This window comes from Vidua chalybeata, chromosome 3 (genome assembly GCF_026979565.1).
Source record: "Vidua chalybeata isolate OUT-0048 chromosome 3, bVidCha1 merged haplotype, whole genome shotgun sequence".
In the NCBI taxonomy this organism is placed as follows: Eukaryota; Metazoa; Chordata; class Aves; order Passeriformes; family Viduidae; genus Vidua; species Vidua chalybeata.
The window spans coordinates 19,855,698-19,878,375 of NC_071532.1; the positions used below are offsets into that span (position 1 = coordinate 19,855,698).

The 22,678-nt window shown below is 39.8% G+C and overlaps 1 protein-coding gene across 6 annotated transcripts in view; it reads right to left on the reverse strand.

Annotated features, from left to right (window-relative positions):
* LRFN2 (leucine rich repeat and fibronectin type III domain containing 2) overlaps positions 1-11,636 on the reverse strand; it is a 35,908-nt gene extending 24,272 nt beyond the window's left edge. For 2 of the 6 annotated variants that reach the window (XM_053939528.1, XM_053939529.1), the window contains exon 1: positions 10,062-11,636. In XM_053939528.1, coding sequence (XP_053795503.1) covers positions 10,062-11,434 — 1,373 coding nt within the window. In that variant the 5' untranslated portion in view covers positions 11,435-11,636. Of the gene's footprint in view, positions 1-6,462; positions 6,657-9,018; positions 9,208-9,620; positions 9,698-10,061 lie in introns of those variants that run through there. The other 4 variants (XM_053939532.1, XM_053939531.1, XM_053939533.1 and 1 more) reach the window with 4 other exon arrangements.
* Positions 11,637-22,678: the final 11,042 nt, after the last annotated feature.

Sequence of the window (22,678 nt, forward strand, 5' to 3'; positions counted from 1 at the left end):
AAACAGCAACCTGATGAGGCTGCAAAGACCCATGCATGGGTGGAGGAGAGAAGCAGGGGTCCTCTTGGCTTTGTTGCCTGCTCAGCTTACAAGAACATTTGTCCCCCTTTCAGGGCTAGAAGGGAAGAGGCACAGAGAGACAGGACAGTTCCAAGCCAATTTCTTTTCTCTTTCCCTCTCCCACTGCCCAACCTTGGCAGCGCTGTTAAATTCCTCCCCATGGCACTTCTAGGCTGTGAACTCCACACTGCAGCAGAGAGAAGAGCAGGCATCAAGCTAGTGACACATCCTCACCCCAGAGTAACCAAGCTAAAACTCTGCCTCTACGCACCCAAATTAGTCAGATTCAAGTTCATTTGGACACTGCCAGCCGTCCCAAGCCTGTAGTTCAAGGAGCGTGGGGGCTGCACATCTTTCTCATTCTGAACCAGCCTTCTGGAGCAGAGGCGTCCCCCACGCTCCCAGCGCCAGCAGAAGGACTGATTCATCAAGCCTGACTCTCTGAGGCAATCTGCCAGACGACAGAGCTGCTGGTGGGGTGTCTTGATGCTGTCAGCTGCCCATATGTCTATTGGGCAGCTACTGCCTGTGCAATCCCCACTCTGAGAAAAATTCAGAGCACGGTTTGGGATAGCTACATAAGAGCCAATTAATTCCACAAACTAAGCCGATTAAATAAACAGATAATTTAAAAAAAAAAGTATTGGGTTGAGCAAACAGCACTCTTATTTGTTTTCTACTTAAAATGAAGTAAATTATGAGACAATAAATATATTACAACACTTAGGCAAATTTAAAGTGATGGAAGAGGAAGGGGAGGGATGACAGATGGGCAAATACAGTATGAATTCACACCTAGTGTTGGCTGTCTCAAACTGTTCATCTCTGCAAATAAACTAATCTGTAAACCAGGAGTAGCTGAACAAAAGAGGCTTAAGGCATAACCTTACCTTGCTGTCTCCAGGGGTTTTTCAGCCACCCTAAAGCTGTAGCCATGTAGTGATGGACTCTTTCCCATCCAAGGATGCCAGACTAACATCTCTCTTCCTTGCCCAGCACAAGTGCCTCCATCTCTGCTGCTGTGGCACACAGGTGATTTTGCTTCCACTCTATGGTGCCCTCTGCCAAAGCCTGTTTCCTTTCTGGACAGAGCTACTTTATTGGATTCTTGACAAATGATCTAATATGGTCATGCTGTGACTCTGAGAGGTCAGTTAGGCTGTGACTATAGGGCAGATCAGCCTGCTGGCTGGGTTGCTTTTCTCTGCTATGAAAATCAGAACATTTCATTTTAAACATATGCAATTCTCAATGGTATTGTAGTTTCAAGGTTTCTTTAGGTGAAAGTATTAGCCTGCTATCCTCAGCTTGGGCTGGATTACCATTTTGCTAGGCCCTATAACAGATTATTATGGGCTACAGGGTACATGTTTGTACTGTCCTCATATTAGACTGCAAAACAAGACACATTTGGGGGAAAGGGTAGTATGACAATGGAATAACCCATATCTTGTTTTCAAAGACGTCCATTACCTCATATTTTCTTTCTTTACTAGTCAGAATTTGAGCTACATTTCTCCTGTGCCCTTAAGAACAAAGAAAAGATAAATTACTTCCTTGTAGTACAAGCCTTCATTGAAAACCTAAAAGTACAGCACTCAAAAAATTACACGGAGCATGAACCTGATTTCTGCCTCAAATTTTAAGTTCCTCAGCTTGTCTGAATTCTCTTTTTTCATCTTTCCCTAACCAAAGCATTAACACAAAGACTACTCACCATCAACATCCCAACTGAAACCCCAAAAGAGGTTAAAATGAGAAGCAAGTGCTGCATTCAGCTTGTACTGTATCATCTGAAAAGAGACTTTTTCTCACTCTTGAGTGCAAATGTTTTGCTCAGAAAACCTGCCTTTTATAGGCAACTCCAAAAAATAACCAGACTTGTAAGATCTAAAGCTAATGAAGACTTTATAATATAATTTATTTAGTCCACTGTATTCTTCTCTTTATTTTTTTTTATTTTTCCAGTGCTGTGTCTTTTTCCAGTTCTATATTTTTAAGTCATTTCTCTAGGAAAACAAGCTGTATCACTGTTATTGTGTGTTAGGATTAATCAGTTCCATCATTGTACAAAAAAGTAGATTTTCTTCTGAAAATAGCCTTAGCCTACAAGCAGAAAGCCTGGTGTGAAAGAGAAAGGGTATAATAAAGGGTATAATAGGAAATTCAGAGCAAGCAATTAGGTAGGTAGGTCTGCAGCTATGCCAGTGAAATAAGGCACTATGTTCTGGCTGTGTTTGTAATTTTGACTTATTCTTTCCCTGTCATCCTCTTTGTCCTGTCTCATGTATTTGATAGATAAAATAGTCCTACATAACCAAATGAATATAATTGCTTGCACAACCCTCAAAACAATATTCACAGTCATAGCTCAACTGTTCAGCACTGGAAAGACAAGGAGAAATAGAAGCCTACTGCAGGAGAAGCAAGAGGTCTCTTTGAAGACCCTCCTACCAAGAATCTAAAAGCACATCAGCTTTGAAATGGGTAAAAAGGCTTTCCAATGACTTCAGATGGAAGCTGTATGGGGTGGGATGTCAGAAAGCTGGGGAGGTAGGAGCTGTCAAGGCATCCTCTTTCACCTGCCTACAGCCTGGAACCTGCACATGAGCAAGCGGGAGCTCAGTTGAGCAGAATGATCTCAAACTGGCAAGGCAAATTTTAGTAATATAGTCTTCTACAGCACAATATGCTTTTATGCATTTTTTCATTTGTAACTCTGTTGCAAAACATCTGTGGATAAAAATAAACAATCCTCTCCTTCAAGCAGGTATTTTCCAGCCATTACTTTTACTAATGGTTCAACACCCTTGGCGGAGATTTCTAAGTAGTCTGAATTGGTGGTGATCCAGTTGAAATGAAGGGTGAAGTGAGGGAAGGGAGGACGTTCTCGGCTACAGATTTAGAAAGACTAGGAGTAGTTGTCACACTCTGTGGTTGCTGACACCTTTTCCATTCCTCCTAAAAGTACCCAGTTATCAGTTATCAGTAAATGTGACCCAAAATAAGGAAGATATTAGAGTGGATCTCTGACACCAACTAGAATTCAATGGATGAGCAGTAGAGAGAAAAGGAGTATTGGGAACTTGCTGCAGGCACTGCAGTGAAAATGCAGAAATCAAATAGAGCCTCTTGGGTGGTTAAATGTGCATTACATATACAAATTATGGACATGGTAAAGATTTTCATTTAGAGATCAAATTGGTGACTCAACCGAAGCTAAATAAAAACCTTATTTCAATAATTCATTTTGGCATCAGATGTATAACTTTTTATTGCATTAAAGGTGGTGGGGGGCAGATATTGGCACTTAGGTTCAGAGCATCTGGGAGAGGAGATGTGGCAGATGTTATTGGCAATATCTAGCTCATCTTGAATTCCCCTCAAGTGGAAATGCTCAGCCTTATTGAGCTGAATTAATAATTGGTAGCAGAGGTACTGGTAACAGGGTACTGCTGTCTCATGCTGAATCACAGAATTACAGGACTGCTTTAAAAATTACATCATGTGCCTGACAGCATTGTCTAAAGTGATTCTGATTTCCTTTTCACCTTGTGCAACAACCCTAGATGTGGGGTGAGATAAGAATCAGGCAATTTGCCTTCATATTCAGATCCTGAGTCTGGGGATAGAGCTGTCACATACAACTTCTCCACAGGCCTCAATAAATGTTATTTGGTAGGAGTTAAACTTTGAAGGAGATGGGAATGCCTCCAAGCCAGCAGCAGGTGCTGTCCTGCCCTGCCCTGTGCTGCTGGGGTACTGCAGAATGGTCAGGAGCAGCACCAGCACTTTCTCATGAGCCCTCACATACATCTCACATGCTCATGTCAGGGGCATATCTCCCCTAGGGATAAGGGGCCATGTAGTATTTTGCCTTTCTGTGTCAGCGATCAAACAAGAAAATGGTCTGGGCAGCATCCACATGGTCAGGCTCTGCTCATGCTGAACTGGACTTGCTCTGACCAATGGATTCCTCATCATTTTCTATGATTCTTACAAGCACCAAGTGGATGATAGTTTGTCACAACAATCTAGGATGGCTTTAGGGACATTACTGAGATGTACACCTACTTTTCTTGCATATATTATTTTTTAATATATTTATTTCATATTTTATATTTCTATTTTCCACTTCATTTTCTGGTAATACATGTATTTTTTCTAATTTTCACTACATTTTCTTTTTTATTCTTTAAGCATTTCTCATATTACAAGGGTGGGGTGGTGGGGAAAAAAGCCAAACACAAACAAAAAACAACCCCAAAAAACACTGTCCCTGTACTTGCCCTAGCAAAAGAAAATAAATAAAATAAAATAAAATAAAATAAAATAAAATAAATAAAATAAAATAAAATAAAATAAAATAAAATAAAATAAAATAAAATACTAGATGAAAATGTTTTCAGCAGACACAAATAAAACCCCACAGTCCCAGAATACAGGCATCTGTAAAGCAGCTTTTTCATTATGACTGATTCCTTGTAGCAAGCTTGCACTTGCTGAGGGCACTCCAGAAGCCAATAAACTCCTTCTGCAAACCACTCTCAAATGATCTGAAGTACCAAATGTCCATGCCAAACTTCCCTCTGCACTGATTATATAAATTTTGTTTCCCTTTGGACTGTGACTTCATGTTTTTATTTTTATAAAGTAGTGCTCTCTACCTGTCAAATATAAAAGATTAACACATGCTGATTAATGTCTTCATGTGCTGTCCTCCCTCCTAGTTGTTCTATTTAATGTTTAAATATGTAAAAGCTTTGGCCAAATCAAGGGTTGTATCCTGCATACAATGCAACTGGAATAGCTCAGCTCATATGCTGAGGCTATGCTGGGAATTTTGCTCCAGGTGTGAGCCATGGAGGCAGGTCAGTGCCTACCGAGGCTGGAGATGGGTGGAACTGAAAATTGGGTGGAAGTCTTTATTTGTCTGAACCCAGTGACCAAATCACAACTAAGGACAGATGTTTGGGTCTTTCAGAATAAATGAATCCTCTGTCGTTTCCAAAGCTAACAAGTACTCCGTATTTCTAACTTTCCTCAGAGAGAAAGTGACATAAACACACTTTGCTACAGCATCAGGCTGTTGAGACAATTTGCCCTACCAGCAAGAGGACAGGGCTTCCTCTGTTTTCAGTCTTGAGCTGGAAGATCTCCACACAATGGACTTTTCTTGCAAGAAGCATTAGACAATGGCAACCTCTCTGATGTTCAGTGTGGCACTGCTGTTTGAGAGAGCCTCCTTACGTGATTAGATATTCCTGAAGTTTGCAGCACCTCAGTCATGAAGCACTTTCTTATTGACATGCAGTTGACTAGAAGAGCGCATGGGTATATTTATACCACCATGCAGTGGGAAATTCAAGCTCAGTTAATTACTTCCTCCCTAGTTTAAAGTATCCATGAGTGCAAATGCTGAAGCTATTTTTTGCTCATGAAAAGGAACTGAACAATCACCTGCAGATTGCTAAACTGCAGCCAATATTTAACTGAGAGGTGACAGGATAGTGGGGATCTCTGTTCAGCCACCCTGTAAAGTACTTGCAGTAAAAGGAGCTGTGTAAATACAAATCATTATTATATTGTTTAAGTAATCAAATCCATGGCACCATTGTTTAAATAAACTGGAGATGTGGAGCCATTTATTCATATTTTAATGCTTAGACTACTTGCTACATAAAATATATATTTAAAAAATAAGCTTTCAGAAACATATAAAATACTTTTCCCTAGTGCTGAATTTATAAGTTAGGGAGACTATAGCACTACAGTAATTCCTAATTTGTACAGCTGTTTTCATCACTTTTACTATGAAATACCACAAAATAAAACAGACCTAAATCTCTCATAAATCTAATGGCAGTGTCGCACTTCAGATGCACATTTTTAAATGGCTGCATCTTTGCTTTAATTCAAAACACAGCCAGAAGGCTCAGTATGACCTGGGAAGTTCTACAAAGCACTTGCAGATTTATTCGCTTTTGAAAAGTAGTGAATGTATATATTACACCAATGCCTGCTGGCCAAAACTGAGACTTGGTCCCCCATCATGTAGGGTGCTCTACGCATGAAAAAAACACAATCTCTCTCCCCAGATGCCTTACTTGAATTCAAGTGTTGCAGTTATGTAATCCTCCATCTTAATCATTCGTGACTATCCCTGTTGCTGCAGACCACACAATGACTTCAAAGCAAGTCTCCCCATTTATTTATATGGGCTCCTGTTCCATAATATTTTCTAATGTGTTTATCCCCACGAAGCAAGGTGGTGCTGTCACCCAGGTTACAGATGGGAAACTGAGACTCAAAGGTATTATTTTCTAAATATTTATATTTCATTTCAATTCCTTATTTAAAATGAATTAAGCTTACCAGTGTATATGTTGCACTGATCTTAAGTCTGATGCTTTTACACATCTAAAACACTTTGGAGTCCTGACTGAGAGGAGTAGGTAAGATCTTCATGACAGAGGAGGTTTCCTAGTGTTCACTCCTTTAATCCTGAGTCCAAGGACAGACATTTTTTGGTAGACCTTGGTCTTATGCCATCCCTTCCTCTATTGGACATTGGTTACTCTTTCTGCACGTTTTCCCTTCAAATAAGGAGTGACTTTCAGTTCTGCAATTTGTAAAAAGCTTCTGGTTTCAGCTAAAAGTGATGGGTACAATACACATTTACTAGCACTGGTGCTGGTATTACAGAAAAGATGAAAGAATGGAAAGACTGCTGCATTAAAACCCTCAGAATGCAGATCCAGGACCTACTCATTAGACCACAATCAGAAATATGTACCCTGAATGCATTGAAGGAGATAAAAACCTGCTATGAGCTTGAGCAAAGGCCCTGAGATAGCAAATACAAGGGAAGGTCAGCTGGGAAAGCAAACAAACAGTGCTCCTCCTTCATTATAATAGCACTGGTATATCCAAACCCAAAATTCAGATGCTGGTACCATTTCAGCTCAGTGAAAATGGGAGGCCCAGCAGACAACATTTGCCAGAATGTCCCAAAACTTGAATTTTTTTTGAGCCATTGCACCCTACTGTAGTCCCCTTTTGCACCATCCTGCCAGTGGAAAATCACAGCTGGCATGGAAGAGGAAATGAGACTGATGTCCTGGGTAATGATCAGGAGAGAAGTTGACATCAATGGGGAGGGCAGAACTTCTGCTTTCACTCTTTCACAATGCGTAAAATGTCCATGAAAAATTCTTAGCAGAGAGAGCAGCAGATTTCTGTCTTTTGTGCATACATTTCTTGCTAGTGAAGCAGGATTCCTAAAAGCTGAGCACAGCTGATGTGTCTCAGACCCGGAATACCGACTGTCTTAGCGTATATTAAGTGCCCATCATTTTAGCAGCTAAGCAGCATCACGTCCCATTTAGCACATACACAGCATTTTATGGAGCAGAGCACTGTAGAAATCCTTTTCCCTTAGGTTTTTCCACACACTCATTGCAGTGATACGCATCTGACCAGTTAAAGCAAAACAGCTTTAGTTAATTAACTCTAAGGGACTGAGAGATTCCCTGACTGGAAGTTTTAAGGACTGGTTTTGATATTATGAGTACCATTGATTAACTCTCAGATGCTGGACAATCACTTCATCTTTCTAGGCTTCATTTCTCCCTGGTGCAAAATGTAGAGAAAAAAAATATTGTTTTCTTTGCTGAAGTGCTTTTGAGAGCTGTGAATGAAAAGAGCTATGCATCATCAGTGAATCCTCAAAAAAAGGCCTGATGGGAGATTTTTCAAAATAACACCGTCCTCACTGAGCTTCTGAAAAACTGACCCACAACCAAATAAATCAGCAAAGGGCCAAAACCTCACTGGGAGATGGAAGTAGGGACATAATAAAAACTTCTGGGGTTGCCTAAAATCTCGACAGCAATTTTTTCTTCCAGACCAGGCTGGCTAGATGGCATCTTTCTTAATTTCTGCCCGTGGCACCCAATTCTCACCCATCCAGCTCCTAGGCTACATGTCAGTGTTTTTGCGTTGTTTTGTTTTTTCACCTTGGCCATCTTCCTCCCTAGAAAATTGACACATCCAACCACTTCCACCATCTGACAACCCCTGCAAACTTCTCTTTCTGGTTGCAGGAATATTCCTGTTCACTTGGCCAAATTAATTTTACAATGAATATATGACTTATACATCTTTCAGAGTGTTTTTCAGCCTTACACTGTGTTTAAGATCTTAATTACTGCTGAGCTTTTGCCAAAAGCATTGCCTTGGGAAAATAAAAATTGCACTAGCATGTTTTCTTCCATTCTATTCCTAATACTGTATCATTACTTAACTTTATCTTATCCTTTCATTCTGCTTAATTCCACATATTTGCAATTCTCAAAGCTAACACACTGGTTCCACTGTGCGTTAGCCAGAGCAAAATAAATAATTTTCACTTTTTAATTGATTTATTCCAATATATTTTTATAACTGAGGAATGGAGGTGGACAGGACTGACTTTCCTCAGATTAACTCAGTATTTGAATAAGTACCCTTTAATTTTTTTTTTAGACTTGCTGGTCAATATTCCTGCTTTTGGCAATGAGTGAGTGAATTTGGAGTACCTAAATTGATCACTTAATTCTTTCTGTTCTACAACTGACTCAGATAAAGGTATTGTTAGCACAAAATTTTGTCCTTGTCAACTAAACATTCTGTTCTAGAGAAACTTTAAAATTAGATTTCATTGCAGGAGAAGGGTGAGGGGAAAATGCCACATGAATGTTTACTGTCTCTCCTTTTGACTTCCTCATGCTAAAGAAAACCACCCTGTGGTAAGGAAGAAAATAACAAGGCTTGTTGTGGGATCTGGAGGCCAAGTACCATGACTTGATGAGTGCCTTGGCTCTCCCTGCAGGCAGCAGGAGAACAGAATAGCCACCAGGCAATAACACCAAACCTACCATGAAAATCAATGCCTTTGACTATATTTTGGCCACAGTTTATTCACAAATTAGATTCAAATCCCAAATCCCATAATATCTCTACCAGATCCAATTTTTCTCCACTGCTTCAGGATGCTTATAAAGCTGTAAGAGTTGATATGTTTGGTTCTATTTTTTCCATGAGATTCTGACTTCTGCTGGTAGATCATATACAACCAAAGATACAGTTCAGTTCAATGAAACTTTGCTATAAAAAAGAAGAACAAGGTGATTTCTAGGAATTCATCACTAGCATGAATATGTCAATCATTCTTCCAATACACAAGGAAAAAACAGTAGTACTGTTTTCCTGTACTGTTCCTACACATTTTTAGTCCCTAAAAATTTATTGCTGCTTCACTGCAAGAGCAGTTCCTGCTTTACATCATTAGAAGTCAGAGCAGTTGTGGAACTGGAGGATCATAAGGAGGACTCAGGGTTTGCTCTTGAAATTATATCTACCTTTTCTTGCATTTAATACGGTATAAAAAACCAAGTGCTCCAAAGTTTTCACCCATTACAGTTGTGTAGAACAGATGTTAGTAAAATAAGAAACAAGCATTTTCATATAGGTGAAAAATGTCTTGTTAGCAGCCTCAAATCTTGAATCACAGAATAATTAGAGCCTGTGTTATGGGTAGACAGCACAAACTTCCTCCCACGTTGCTTCCTCTCTAAGTAGTCTGTTTCAATCCCACCTACAGGAGGTGGAAAAGGAAATTTCTGACTTCTAGTCTTCAAGTTTTCCTTTCTTTGTTAAGCCTACTAAGGAGGCTACCAGCTGCAGCACTATTTTTTTCCCAAATTGAAAATTTTACTGAAAACAGCTGTTGGAAAATGAGTACTACAGAGATTTGCAATGTGTGACTTGGACAGAAAAGCAATGAACAGACCAACAGGCAAACTGACAGAGAGAATGCAAATTTATCAAATACCACTAATGTTACTGGTCACAGTGCCATCTCAGGTCCAAGTCATATTGGTAAAAAGTCAAAGAGTAGAAGACTTATGTTGATTTCTGCCCCCTGCCTCATCAGAGGATCAAACAGAAAATGCATTTACCTGTAGATCAGGACTTCATCATCTGAGCAGTTATACTGCAGCTGATACATTTTTACCCGAGGGGCCGACTTGCTGACTGTCCACTTGACCAAAGCTGAGGTAGTGGTCACATCTGACACCAGGACAGCCCTTTCTGGTGGACCTTTTGTTTCACCACGATTGGTCTTGGTGGAGCTGGTGATGTCTGAGAGCCTGGACTTCGGTGGGGCTGCTTTGCCTGTGCCGTTGCTGAGATGGGGGAGCTGGACAATTGAGAGTTCAATTGTAGCAGTGGACTCTCCTGCAGCATTGGCTGCTATGCATGTGAAAGTTCCGTAGTCCTTGGAGGTGGTGATGTGTATATCTAAGGTGCCATTGTCATAGACAGCTGTCCTCGAGGAGTTTCCAATGAGACGGTCATCAGGGGCCACCCAGTGAATGATGGGACTGGGATCCCCAATGGCTTTGCACTTCAGTGTGGCAGTTTGCCCCTCCAAAACCAGCAGCTTGTGAGTATGTTGTGTAATAAGAGGAGGCTCACAAACAAATTCCTCTTCCCGTACGTACCAGAAGTACCTTCCCTTTAGACTTGGAGGAGAAGCACAAGTTTCCATATCATCGTCTCTGTCAAGCCGCCTTAACCACAGCAGCTCACAGTTGCAATGCAATGGATTTCCCCCAAAGCTGAGGGACAGAGGTGGCGAAAACGGGGTAACAACCAATGGAATTACTTGTGATCTGGCAAATATAGGGTCAGGGGGGAGCTTCTGAAGTCTGTTGGATGTTAGATCCAATCTGGCCAATTTCTGAAGATCTGCAAATGTCCCCTCTGTTATATAATCTATTAGGTTGTGATCTAAACTGAGCTGGTGCAAGTTTATCATCTTTCTTATAGATTCCCAGGGAATGCTTCGGAGATTATTGTAGGAAAGGTCTAAGTCTTCCAATGTCAATAAAAAATCCTCAAAGGCTTCATCAGAAATGCTGCTTAGCTGGTTGTTGTTTAATATCAAATGCTGAAGGTTAATTAAACCTCTTAAAGTATCCTCTTCAATCTCAGGCAACCTGTTGCTATCCAGATGTAAAGATCGAAGGCTCTCCAAGTCAGTGAAAGAGTAGGGCTGTATGTAACTAATGGTGTTTCTGGACAAAGTAAGGTCAACAAGCCCAGACATATTGGCAAAATCTTGTCGGCTGATATTGATAATAAAGTTGCCACCAAGACGGAGTTCAACAGTCCTTCGATCTATGTCCAGTGGTACAAAAAGGAGACCCTTGGAGGGACACAAAGTCCCCAGTGACTCAGACAGGTTCTGACAGACGCAATATTTGGGACAAGCATTGACTGTGAGAGCCATTCCAAACACCAGGATGCCGCAGAGCAATTTTTCCATTGTAAATCACGCAACAGTACCTGGAAGAAATTAAAAGAGTGAAAAGGAACATCAGTAATTATGAAATAATAATTATGATACCTTTCTTCTTATGTTTTGCCTAACATCTACCTCCAGAGAGACTTTGTGATGTCTCCTCTCAGGAGTCACATCTAAAAGCATCAGCCCTGCAGGATGGGACAGTTATGTGTTATAAAAACATGATAAAATCTCTCTTTCTTTCTTTCTTTCTTTCTTTCTTTCTTTCTTTCTTTCTTTCTTTCTTTCTTTCTTCTTTCTTTCTTTCTTTCTTTTCTTCTCTCTCTCTTTCTCTCTCTTTCTTTTTTCTTTCTTTTTTCTTTTCTTTTCTGTTGTTTTGTTTTTTTAAAAATTTTTTTAAAAAGTTTTTTATACTTTTTGATCTTTACATAATTCTACTAGAATTTCTCACACACTGTTCATGTAAATAATAATTGTTTTGCATTCTTCTTTGTAAGAAGAGAGAATTGATGAACTGTTAATTTGATCAGTGTGGTTGGAGAAGTAGCAATTTCATCCTCCAATCCACTATCACTTTTAAAAATCTGTATGTTGCGAGGTCAGAAATAAAATTAGCTCCTTTTGGTCTTTTACATCTTAAAGTAAGTACGTAAATTATTTCGTGTCATAGTGCGACATCTGGACTGCGCAGGGTTTCACCCTACACTTTCTTTCTCCCTCTTTCTCTTTTTCTCTCTTTCTTTCTTCTATCACAGATTTCAAGACTTATTAAAAATCCTGAAAGATTTCATTTGAAATAGTGTCTGCTTCTTTGGGAGTAGAAGCTAGAATCAGTATCTATAATAATTACTTTCTGCTGTATAATAATGTGCAATTAGTTTTAGACTTGAAGCAGATGACTTTATGGATAAAAATAACTGCATTTTTACCCTTCAGTAATGTGGTTAATAATGACCATGTAATTATCTGGCCAGTTCTGAAGCAAGTCACTTGCCCACTCATAATAAAATTAATGATAGACAGCATTAGAAACAGAAATCACTTGTGTAATTGCCACCTGGTTTCACCCTGTGCTCAGCCAAACCATGGAAAGGGTGACATCATCTAGCTCCAAAGAGAAGAGATCCAGGGGAAGACTGTGCTACCTTAGGCCCCTGGCAAGCTTTCTGACAACTACATGCTCTCACACTGCAACCCCTACTACTGTTGTGACAGTGAAGCTCTTGCCCATTTTCATGGCCCTCCCTTGCACACTGTCAATTCCTCCTTGCACCATTATCTCCCTTTTTTCTGCTCTCTCACACACTTTTCCAGCTTAAACTGCAAGGATGTGTCTTTGAAGGATAAACAAAATGCATGATTGGGCTGGCTTGGAGAGACAATTGTGGCTGGGAGAAGTTGAAGCCCTGCTTCAGGTTTGGGAATATTTCTTACACAGGTTTGCTGACATTCTTCCCACATGAGCAGGATATAGGGAAATTTGCTTTCTTTCTGTTTATCCCTTTCCCAGACCCTGCTATCCGCATTGGCTGAAGAATGGGTAGATCATTCATTTCTAGCCCTCATTCTCCTTCTGAGGAAAGGGGCAAGTAGACAAGAAGCTATATTTTTGTAAGGGCTCTTAGGCTTTTTTGCTAAGATGATGTGCCCCAGTCTCCAAGACCCTCCCCTGTGGCACTAGCTATAGGCACAATTCAGGCTCTCCTTTTGAATGTGGCCATTTTGCCTCTCTTTAACCTTCAGTCACCATATACACTTGCAGCACTGTTTAGTCTATGCCATATCCCTTCTCAACATGCAGGTGCTCATACACTTAGCAGTTTTTTTGGCACATGTTTTGAGTTATTAAACCCCCAGTAAGACACACCAAACACAAAACAAAAACTATCGTTTCAGCAATTTTTTAAGAATTCTTTAAACAGGTGCTCTACCTTCTTGTGAAAGGAATGAAAACCAAGGGCCTATGTTTGGGGCTTTGCCCAAAACTTCTTGATTTATGCCCTGGGTATGGTGGCTTGGTATCTCCTCTTTAGGATATGCAAGATGAGTCATAAAGAAGGAGCTGTAGAAATGCAAGATGCTATGAGTGCTGAACTATGTAGAGTGTGTTCTTTATGGCAAGGTTTTCTGCATGGTGTGATGATGGTAATTATATACTGTTATTACTATTTCATAGCAGAGGAAATGACTGAAGCATCTGTGTTTGCTGAGCTTTACAAACAAGATGAAAGCAAGACACTTTTAGAAAGGATGGCTTGAGAAGAGTAATCTTACCTTCAATAGTAAATAAAGGGCTACTGAATAAAATGTTTGGAGATAAGCAAATGTGTTATTGATGCAAATCTGTGGCATACATACCAAAGAGCTATAAATATCCCTTACAATATTATCAATTGGTGGTTCAGTAACAGGCAATTGGCTTTTTCAATCTTAATTATAAATGTATTATGCAGCTTTAATTTAGTGTATTACCCTACCAGCTGAAATGATAAACAAAAAGCAGTTTAAAAGGGGAAGAAATAGATATAGTTAATTAGTAATAAGCCCTTTCATAGCTTCTCCCTCATCTACATTCCCACCCTCTGAATATCTATTCAAAAATGTGAATGCACACTTACGACAGCCGTGTCTCCTTTAAGTGTCTCAATTCTCTAACCACTTTTTTTCCGGATGCTGGTAAATATCACAGCACTTTGGGGAGATGGTTGACTCTAAGCATCAGAGTAAAGAGCATTCACGGGAAAAAAAGTAAAAATAGGGGGAGGAACAGAAGTTAATTACATAAAATAGGGATTGAAGCACCAAGAGGAGGATGTGAAGCAGGAGGCCTAAATGGCAGAGCAAACCCTGATGGGGAAACCATCTGTGGATAGCTCGAGAGCACATCATCTGCCTGTGTGTGCTTGCACGTGTGCATGAAAATCACAGAGAGTGCAGCATGTGCTTTTTGCCAGCAAGAGGACAAATTGGCAACAGCTACTGTCATTCCAGCTATTGCATGCACTTGAAAGTACTAATGTAAATATTGTTTGTTTACAGTGGAAATTTCTGGCCTTTGTGATCATTTACTAGCACTGTTATTTCAAGCTTCCGAGCCCTGAGTTTCTCTGCAATGTAATCCTGAAGTGAACAGTTCACAATGCAATGAAGGGTGTATAAACTGAAGGAACTTCCTATAGGACACTGGAGACAACAGAAATGGACAGGACTCCTTAAGGAGAAAATCTGAGACTTCCACTGGGCAAATGATTTTCCTTTCTCTCTCCAGACAAAGCACTTGGGGAAAAGATGAGGTAAGAATTCATAGACTAATAGAATCATAAAATGGTTTGGGTTGGAAGGAACCTTGAAGATCATCTAGTTCCAACCTAACTGCCAAGGGACACCTTTCACTAGACCAGGCTGCTCAGAGCCCCATGCAGCCTGGACTTGGGCACTTCCAGGGATGATTCCAGGTAATACTGCAATGCTTGAGCCTGCACAATTATAATAATATCCTTTAAAATCTAGACCATCCCACAAAGTCATGGTAAATTTCTAGTTGCCAAGGAGATGGATGTATAATAAAAATTGTTTTGATTTAATTCCTGGTAACTTTCTTGTAAGACAGAAAATAAAGTGTCAACTTTAGGGTCTGTTTTTGCTGACCAGTATGTTCACCTTGTTCACAAAATCTCTTGTTAACTGCAACACCAAGAATTTTATAAGCTGCTAATGGCAGTCTTGTGATAAGCTCACTATTCTGATTTACATTTTGAAGATATCTATCAGCCTGATAAAGCATATTTCTCACAGCAAGTCAGTAAATCTGGAAGAGTTCCTGTCTCAGCCCAAGATGAAAAACAGCCCCTTTAGAACATGGATTGGTATGAATTAATATGTGCAAGAGCCATAAACCTTGGTGTTTTGTATTCAAATTTCCTCATAAAGATACAAATTCTGGGATTTGGCATCTCATTTCAGCCATGCCTCCAAGGCATTTTTTTAATTCTATATTCATTGAACTTTGCATTTAAATTCCAATAACCTTTGCCTACCACATGCCAAGTGCAAGGTAACTGTCAGACAAAGAATATGCAGCATAAAGGCTGGGAAAAGGGAGAGAAAGAAAAAATAAAAAAAGAAGAGATGGATGGGTAGTGGCTCTGATTCTACAGTTTCCAAGCACCCTAGGACCCAGGCTCCAGGGACTGTATGGGTGAGCTAAGATACCTCCTTTCAGTTTTGTAGGTGCTGTGGAGGAACTGGGTTTCCTTTCCTGAGAGCTGCCCTTTTCTTTATTCTTTATCTTCTCTTACCTCTGTTTCAAATGAACTTGTGACTAGGAAATCTGCCCTCAATGCAGACCTTGAAGGATTGCAGTGATGGGTTAAGTTTCACACCTATTTTTGTAAGCAGTTTAATCAACAAGGCATAAAAGAGGATGGGACTATATTAGGACAAAACTTACTCCTTATTCCCTTGCATCACCAAAAAACTGTGTGGAAAGGTAGGTTATGTGTTTTCCCTGATCCACACAAGCAGTTTATACTTCACTCACCAAGCAATGCAAAACCCATAAGGGACGTAAATATCTGCATCTGGATGTGTCCTCAGTAGTACATCCATGGAAACACAGGCTTGGTGTTAGGCCACTGCTGGCTTCGTGAGCACCTGTGAAACTCTTCAGGTGTTTAAAGTCAATTTGCACCTAGCAGCTTAGAGGCTCAAATTCAGGACAACCAACACTGCTTTTGTTGAGCTTTTGTATTTTTTGCTTGCCTAGGCTCCTGCATTCTTCGGGGGTAAAGCTGATCTTCATCAGGTGCATACAGACAATGCAATGGAGGTTTTGGATAGGCCTTTTAAGGATCTGGTTTCATTGAAAAAAATTAATAGCTCTAGCACATGAACTGCTTGCTTTCTCCAGCCACCTTACATTTTACACATCATAAAGGGGGAACATTTCAAAGAACACATTTCTTCAGGTACTTGTGGCTGTCTATACTAAGCTCCACCCATATTAATGTGGTTGATATTGTTTCCACTGTAAAAGAAAACAGGGAGCTCTGAGTAAAGTGTAACAATTTTATTGCCCTTTGTACAACTCTTTTTTCTTGAATATTGCAGCCATAGCAAGGTTGCACTAAAAATATTTTTTACCCCCTCACCACCATGAGGTTTATTTACGTAGTTTGATTCTTTTGAGTGCTGTTCTATTGTTTTCACATTTCCAAGCAGCTGTGAGTCCCTCCTACCTGCTCTGTGCTCCCTAGCTTGGAAGCAATTTCAGCTTGCCAGTGTTTATGAAGAGCCAGGCTAAAGGGGTGGATGTGACCAAGTAAAATTACCTCATAGGGTGGTCCTAAATGTAAGAACATTTTTTGCTAAGGTTGCAGTCCTTAAAAAACTGGTTATAACTGGACCCAGAACAGAGGTAAGGATAATGCATAAAGCTGATTTCCAAGAGGCCTCACTCTGTGAAGGCTGATTTAATCCATTCAACTGATCCCAAAGAAATAACCAAATATTTTCTTAGGCAGGGCTGTCTCACACAGGAAGATACTGCCCTCATTCAGTCTTTCATGGGCAAAGCCTGTGTCTCTATGTGTGCATTCTTGGAAAGCTTTTCTTCATTTTTCATAATGCTTTCCTGGTATTTTCCTGACACCAGTCATGTTATTTCCATTTTTAAATAATAACATTACTCAATTCCTTACCACTCCTAAGATGGAAATAATGCATCTATCAAAAGCCCAGATTATCAATGTAGCTTTTATCTCTCCTAGTTTACTAAAGTATCTAATTTCTTTCATTAAAACCAGTACTTTCCATACATCCTAAAAGAACAAATCCATGTGCTAATAGTCCAGCACAGTTAGTCTCTGCAATTAGTAACCTCTTCACATTTCAGGTTACTTAGGCAAAAAAAAACCTCGGACACTTTTATGAAGTTTTAACATATAACACTTAAAAGACAATAGTAACCCCAAATCTTATCAGACAAATTTCGGAATCAGTCAAAAATTTTGTTACTTTTGGTATAGTTAACCTTCTAACAAATGCTTCTTTGGTGATCTCTTGGAAAACATGGTACAAATTCCTTCCTAGAGTTGCTTTCTTGCAGCATATATGGAAAGGGTATTTTGAGCACTAATGTGTATGTCCTCACTGTCCTGGTTTCAGCTGGGATAGAGTTACTTTCTCCTCAGAAGATATTCTAAGAAATGTGTATGTACATAAGGATTTTCATTTTTCACAGTGGTATTGATCCAGGAGAAACATTTTATGTTTTTTAGCTTCTCTGCCAAAGATGTCCCTGATGGCTGGGCAGTGTGTGTGTCTAGTAGCCTTAGTGACCCTAGAGCACTTAGATCTACAATGCACCTACATCCTGGTTCCTAAGAAGTATAGCAAGAGCTCGTAAGCAAAGAAGAAACCAGGTGTAAGTCTGTTAGATCACTCTTCATTATCGCTAGCATTGGCTGAAATGAAGTTACTGTTATAAGCCATTTGGTTTTAAGAAATGTGCAAAATTAGTCAAGATTTTGAGACTCATTTTGTGAGAAAATAAAACTTAGTGAACACATTCTGTGTACTTCCGAGCATCTGCCTGTCTGGCACTTCCCCACAATACATTTGGGACATTTTTATCACTTCAGATAAAATCTGAAGTGCAGAAGCCTCAGAATTATTTACTACTTTCACTTTTCAAGAATACAGAAAGTTTCATGAAAGCAGAGAAGAGACACTTGGTTAGCTTTACTGGACCTCTATGAAGGAAATTATATATTGTTGTGTCCACATCACGTTTGGAATCAGTATTCGCACGGAAGACAGACATTATTAACATTTTGGCTACTGAGAAGGCTTTAACCCGAGTTCAGCCTTTTTAGACAACAGTCCACTCTGCTGTTAAGATGGTCTGATCTGTGCAGGTTCTCCATTGTCTGATAAGCAGTGAACTTGTTCCACAGTCATGCTGTGATTCAAGGACTTGGAAGTTAGTTAGGTCAGTTAGGGACACACATCCTTTGGAAGCTGGACTTTTTTCTAATTTCCATCCAAAGGGTACAGGTGCCACTACTTCCTCATGACTAATATCTAGACCTTGTCTGATCTGGCTTCATGCCACTTGAAGCTGGGACTAAAAATCCATCATGCACACACACAGAACAGAGCAAAAGAAACGTGTGCCTAAAATTCCTCTTGGCAATTAGCCTAAATTTCTTGTGCTGCAGAAGATGGAAATTTTTACTCTAGAATGATGCCTACCTGCAATGCCAAGGTCAGTCTCATTTGTATTTGCCCTGAAGCTTACTGTTCAATTTGTAATTGCTGAGTGCTGATTGTAGTAACTAAATTAATTCAGTCCTGTAGCATAAATCCAATAGGCATGCTGGATTTACTCATTCATTAAATATTGTACTTTAGAAAAATACGTACATGAAACGCATGGTTTCCAAATTAAAACATTACATTTCAGAAACACTAGGAACAAATATTTTGAATGCTTTGTATAATGCCTTTCTTAAAGTGGTCTCATGAAACCGGAACAATCTTGCAAAGAAGTTTCGTCACATGGGCTGATATTTGCCAGTGGGTAAAACTTCTAACAAAATAGAAAAAAAAGGTGTATTGCTCTATCCAGAACTTGTGAATGGCACATTATAACCTTAATAATCATAGCCAGGTTTTGTTGACTAGTGTGATTTTACCTGAAAAAATAGTTGTACTTGTATCATTCTACCTTCACTGAAGCACGGGCTTTAGCTGCCTGATTTGTTGGCACAAAACAGTGCTTAGCTACCTGGATGGCTTTAGTAACGCACAAAATTTAAATGTGTAGGCAGTTACTTGTAAGCATACAGAAACAAACTGAAGACAAAGAGGCCATTTAGAAAATCCCAGTGTGTCTGCTTGGTAAACAGACACACTTAGCTGTGTTGCATCAGCAACAGGTCCATCTGGGCAGTTTCCTAGAACTTTCCACTGCAGTCACTGTACATCTGTGCAGGATGGTGATTTCCCATGACAGATACACAGGAGATGAGGCAAGGTATTTTCAACACCACTAATTATAAATGGCTTGAGCACTAATTATAAATGGTTGTTTTGGTTTTTTTTGTCCCACAGACCATTTGAAGGTCCATTCATTTTTGATTGTTCATTTAATGCCCATCAACATTTATCCTATTTTAATGCTGTGTGCCAGTCTCTATCAGATTTCATCTACAAGCTCATGAGTCAGCTAAGCTGGGCCCCTCTGCTATTTTTAGCCACTCAGTTCATTTATTTATCTTGTTCTTAACAGCAATCCTACATTTTGCTTTATCAGCACAGTAGAGGAGTTAGCTGTTACTCTGTTTCTTACTGATTTTGAACACAAACAGAAGCTGCAAAGGTGCTAAGGAGCAATGCCTGTGGCATGAAACATAAATGTCCATCAACAAACCCTACTGCTTTCTGCAAATACAACTGAAGGCCTCTTCTCATGGTCTGAATCCAAATTCTCCTTGGCTCTGAGCCATAACAGAAAATCCTTAGGTAACTCTTTATCTCTAGCTTACTTTAATTCTTATAAAAGTCTTTATGCATTCCTATTTCCTTCCACATCAAAGGAAGATCAGGATAATTAAAATTGGGATTCTCTTCTTTATCTGGGATGTTTTTTATTTTTTCTTTTCTATTACTTCTTTTATTTTTTTTTATTGACCCTTCGTCCAGCCCTAGAGACAAAGTCTGTCCAATATTCTGTAGGAAGTATTCTTTATTTGGAGTGCAGACTGCAGTTTTTCTTCCATGTATAACCTACATGCAGAGAGACACTGGTAGGAAATCCAAGACATATAAAACTAAAGGTCTTTTTCTGATTTTTTTCTCGTAAATTTAATTGGGCACACAAAGTGACATACAGAGATCTGGAAATCCTTTGAAACATAAGCAAGGCAGATTTGAAGTTCACATTAAAAAAAACCAAGACAAACAATCACTTTTGCTGGATGCCCCAGGATTCCTAAGGTTGTTAGCATAGGCATTTGGTGGCAGAGGTCCCCTGTTACAGGGAATACAAGCCCAGTGTCTTGTCTCTGTGTTTGGCTCATGGGTCAGTGAGAAATTAGCAGAGTTCTGAGAAGGAAACATGAAAACCCTGTGATGCCATTGCATGACAGAGCACATGGCCTCCACAGTCTCTGGGCTCATTCAGCAGTCTGGTAAACTTTCTACTCTACTTTCTTGCTTTTCACTTTGGATGGGACTAGATCTGTCCATTAAATTTCTCTTTCTATCATTTCTCCCTTTTTGATTCACATACAGGAGGATAACTTACTGTTTCTCTGGAGAACTTAGCATTCATATTACTTCTACCATGAGAAGAGCAGCTTTTCAAAATTGTAGACTTTGTTGCACCTGGTTACACAGATACCTATTTCCAAAGAGCTGTAAATGGATGGGAAAAAGAAAGGAGGACTTTTGGTAGCAATACCAGCACTTTCGCACCAACATCTTAATGCACTGTGAAAGAGACAACTTCTACCTAGTTTTAAAAAGTGAGTAAGAAGAGGCACAATCTACCTCAAATTTCTTGCCCAAAATAACTCACCAAGTTCCTCACGGAAAACCCAACTCTCATACCTTCTCTTTCCACAGTGATGTTTCCACATGTAAGGCAGATCACTGCACAATTTTTTAACACAAATCTAGTGTCATGGACAGTGTTTACATAATTACATTGAAAGAAGAGATGCAGCGCTTTTGTCTCTGGGGAAGAAATCTGTCTTTAACATTAATATTAACTCCTGGATTACTTCATCATGTCTTGCTATATATGTAAGCTTGGATGAGTTTCAATTCACCTCTCTTTCTCCTATGTAAGATAATTGTAAATACTGGCTTCTGCTAATCAGTTGTTTGCGAAATATCTGGAAACAGTGTGTGCATGTAAGAACAGTTTATGGGGCAGTCTGTCGTCATGGCACAGGAAGGGAGATTGCCGATAAGAGACATCTTGTACAGCGTTTTCTCTAGCTCAGTCATTGGTTCTTCATCACCCCAAGAGTGACAGTCAGGAGAAGGCAGAGGCAATGTGTGTCTGTGTATGGCTGAAGTGATTTTGTCCCCAGTGCCCCATTTGCTGCCCTGAGTCCCTGCAGAACAGAAGCCCCTGAAAGACACTTCACCTGCTTTCCTGACATCTCACATTCTTCTTCTCCAATGGCTTAACCACAGCTCAGAGGCTCACCTGTCACCTGTAGGAAGCTCATATATAGTGGAGTAGGTTTCAAAATTTCCTGACTGTGAAGAAACCTTGACTAGTTCAAATGAGTACACTGGGAAACAGCACCAGGAAAGCAAACAGAAAGGAAATAAAAAGCATCCCTAATCTATTACTTTATAAATAACAACAGTATAAGTACATAATGATATCTCAGTCATGCTAATGAAACTGAAGGCTTTTTCCCTTTCCAAAAGGCAATAGAGCTAGTGAATAAAGCTAGCTTCTGCTTTATTCTTTCTTCTCTAGCTTCTGCTATAGAAATGGGGTTGTTTCATCTGGAAAAAGTGAGGCTCAAGGGGAACCTTATTGTTCTTTACAGCTATCTAAAAGGAGGTTGTAGGCAGGTGGGAGTTGATCTCATCTCTCAGGTATCAAGCAGTAGAACAAGATGAAATGGCCTGTAGTTGTACTAGAACGGGTTTAGATTGAATATAAGAAAAATCTCTTCACCAAAATGTTTATCAAGCACTAGAACATGTTGCCCAGGGCAGTGGTTAAGGCACCATCCCTGAAGGTATTTAAAAGACACGTAGATGTGTCACTTAGAGACATGGTTTAGTGGTTGGATTCAGTGATCTTAAAGCCCTTTTCCAATCTAAACAATTTTATGATTCCATGAGTGTGCTGTTTGATTGAATCATAGAATGATTTGGGCTGGAAGGGACTTTAAACTTCATCTAGTTCTAGCCCCCCTTCAGGGACACCTTTCACTAGACCAGGTTGCTTGAACCACCAGCTAACCTGATGTTGAACACCTCCTGGATAGGGTATCCACAACTTCCCTGGGCAACCTGTTCCAGTATCTCACTACCCTCACAGTAAAGAACATTTTCCTAACATCCAATCTAAATCTACTATCTTTCAGCTTGAAGCCATTCCTCCTTGTCCTGTTACTACACTTCCTGAGCAAGAGTCCCTCTCTTGCGTCTCTACAGGTCCCCTTCAGATACTGGAAGGTTCCTGTGAGATCTCAGTGCAACCCTTTCCTCTCCAGGCTGAACAGACTC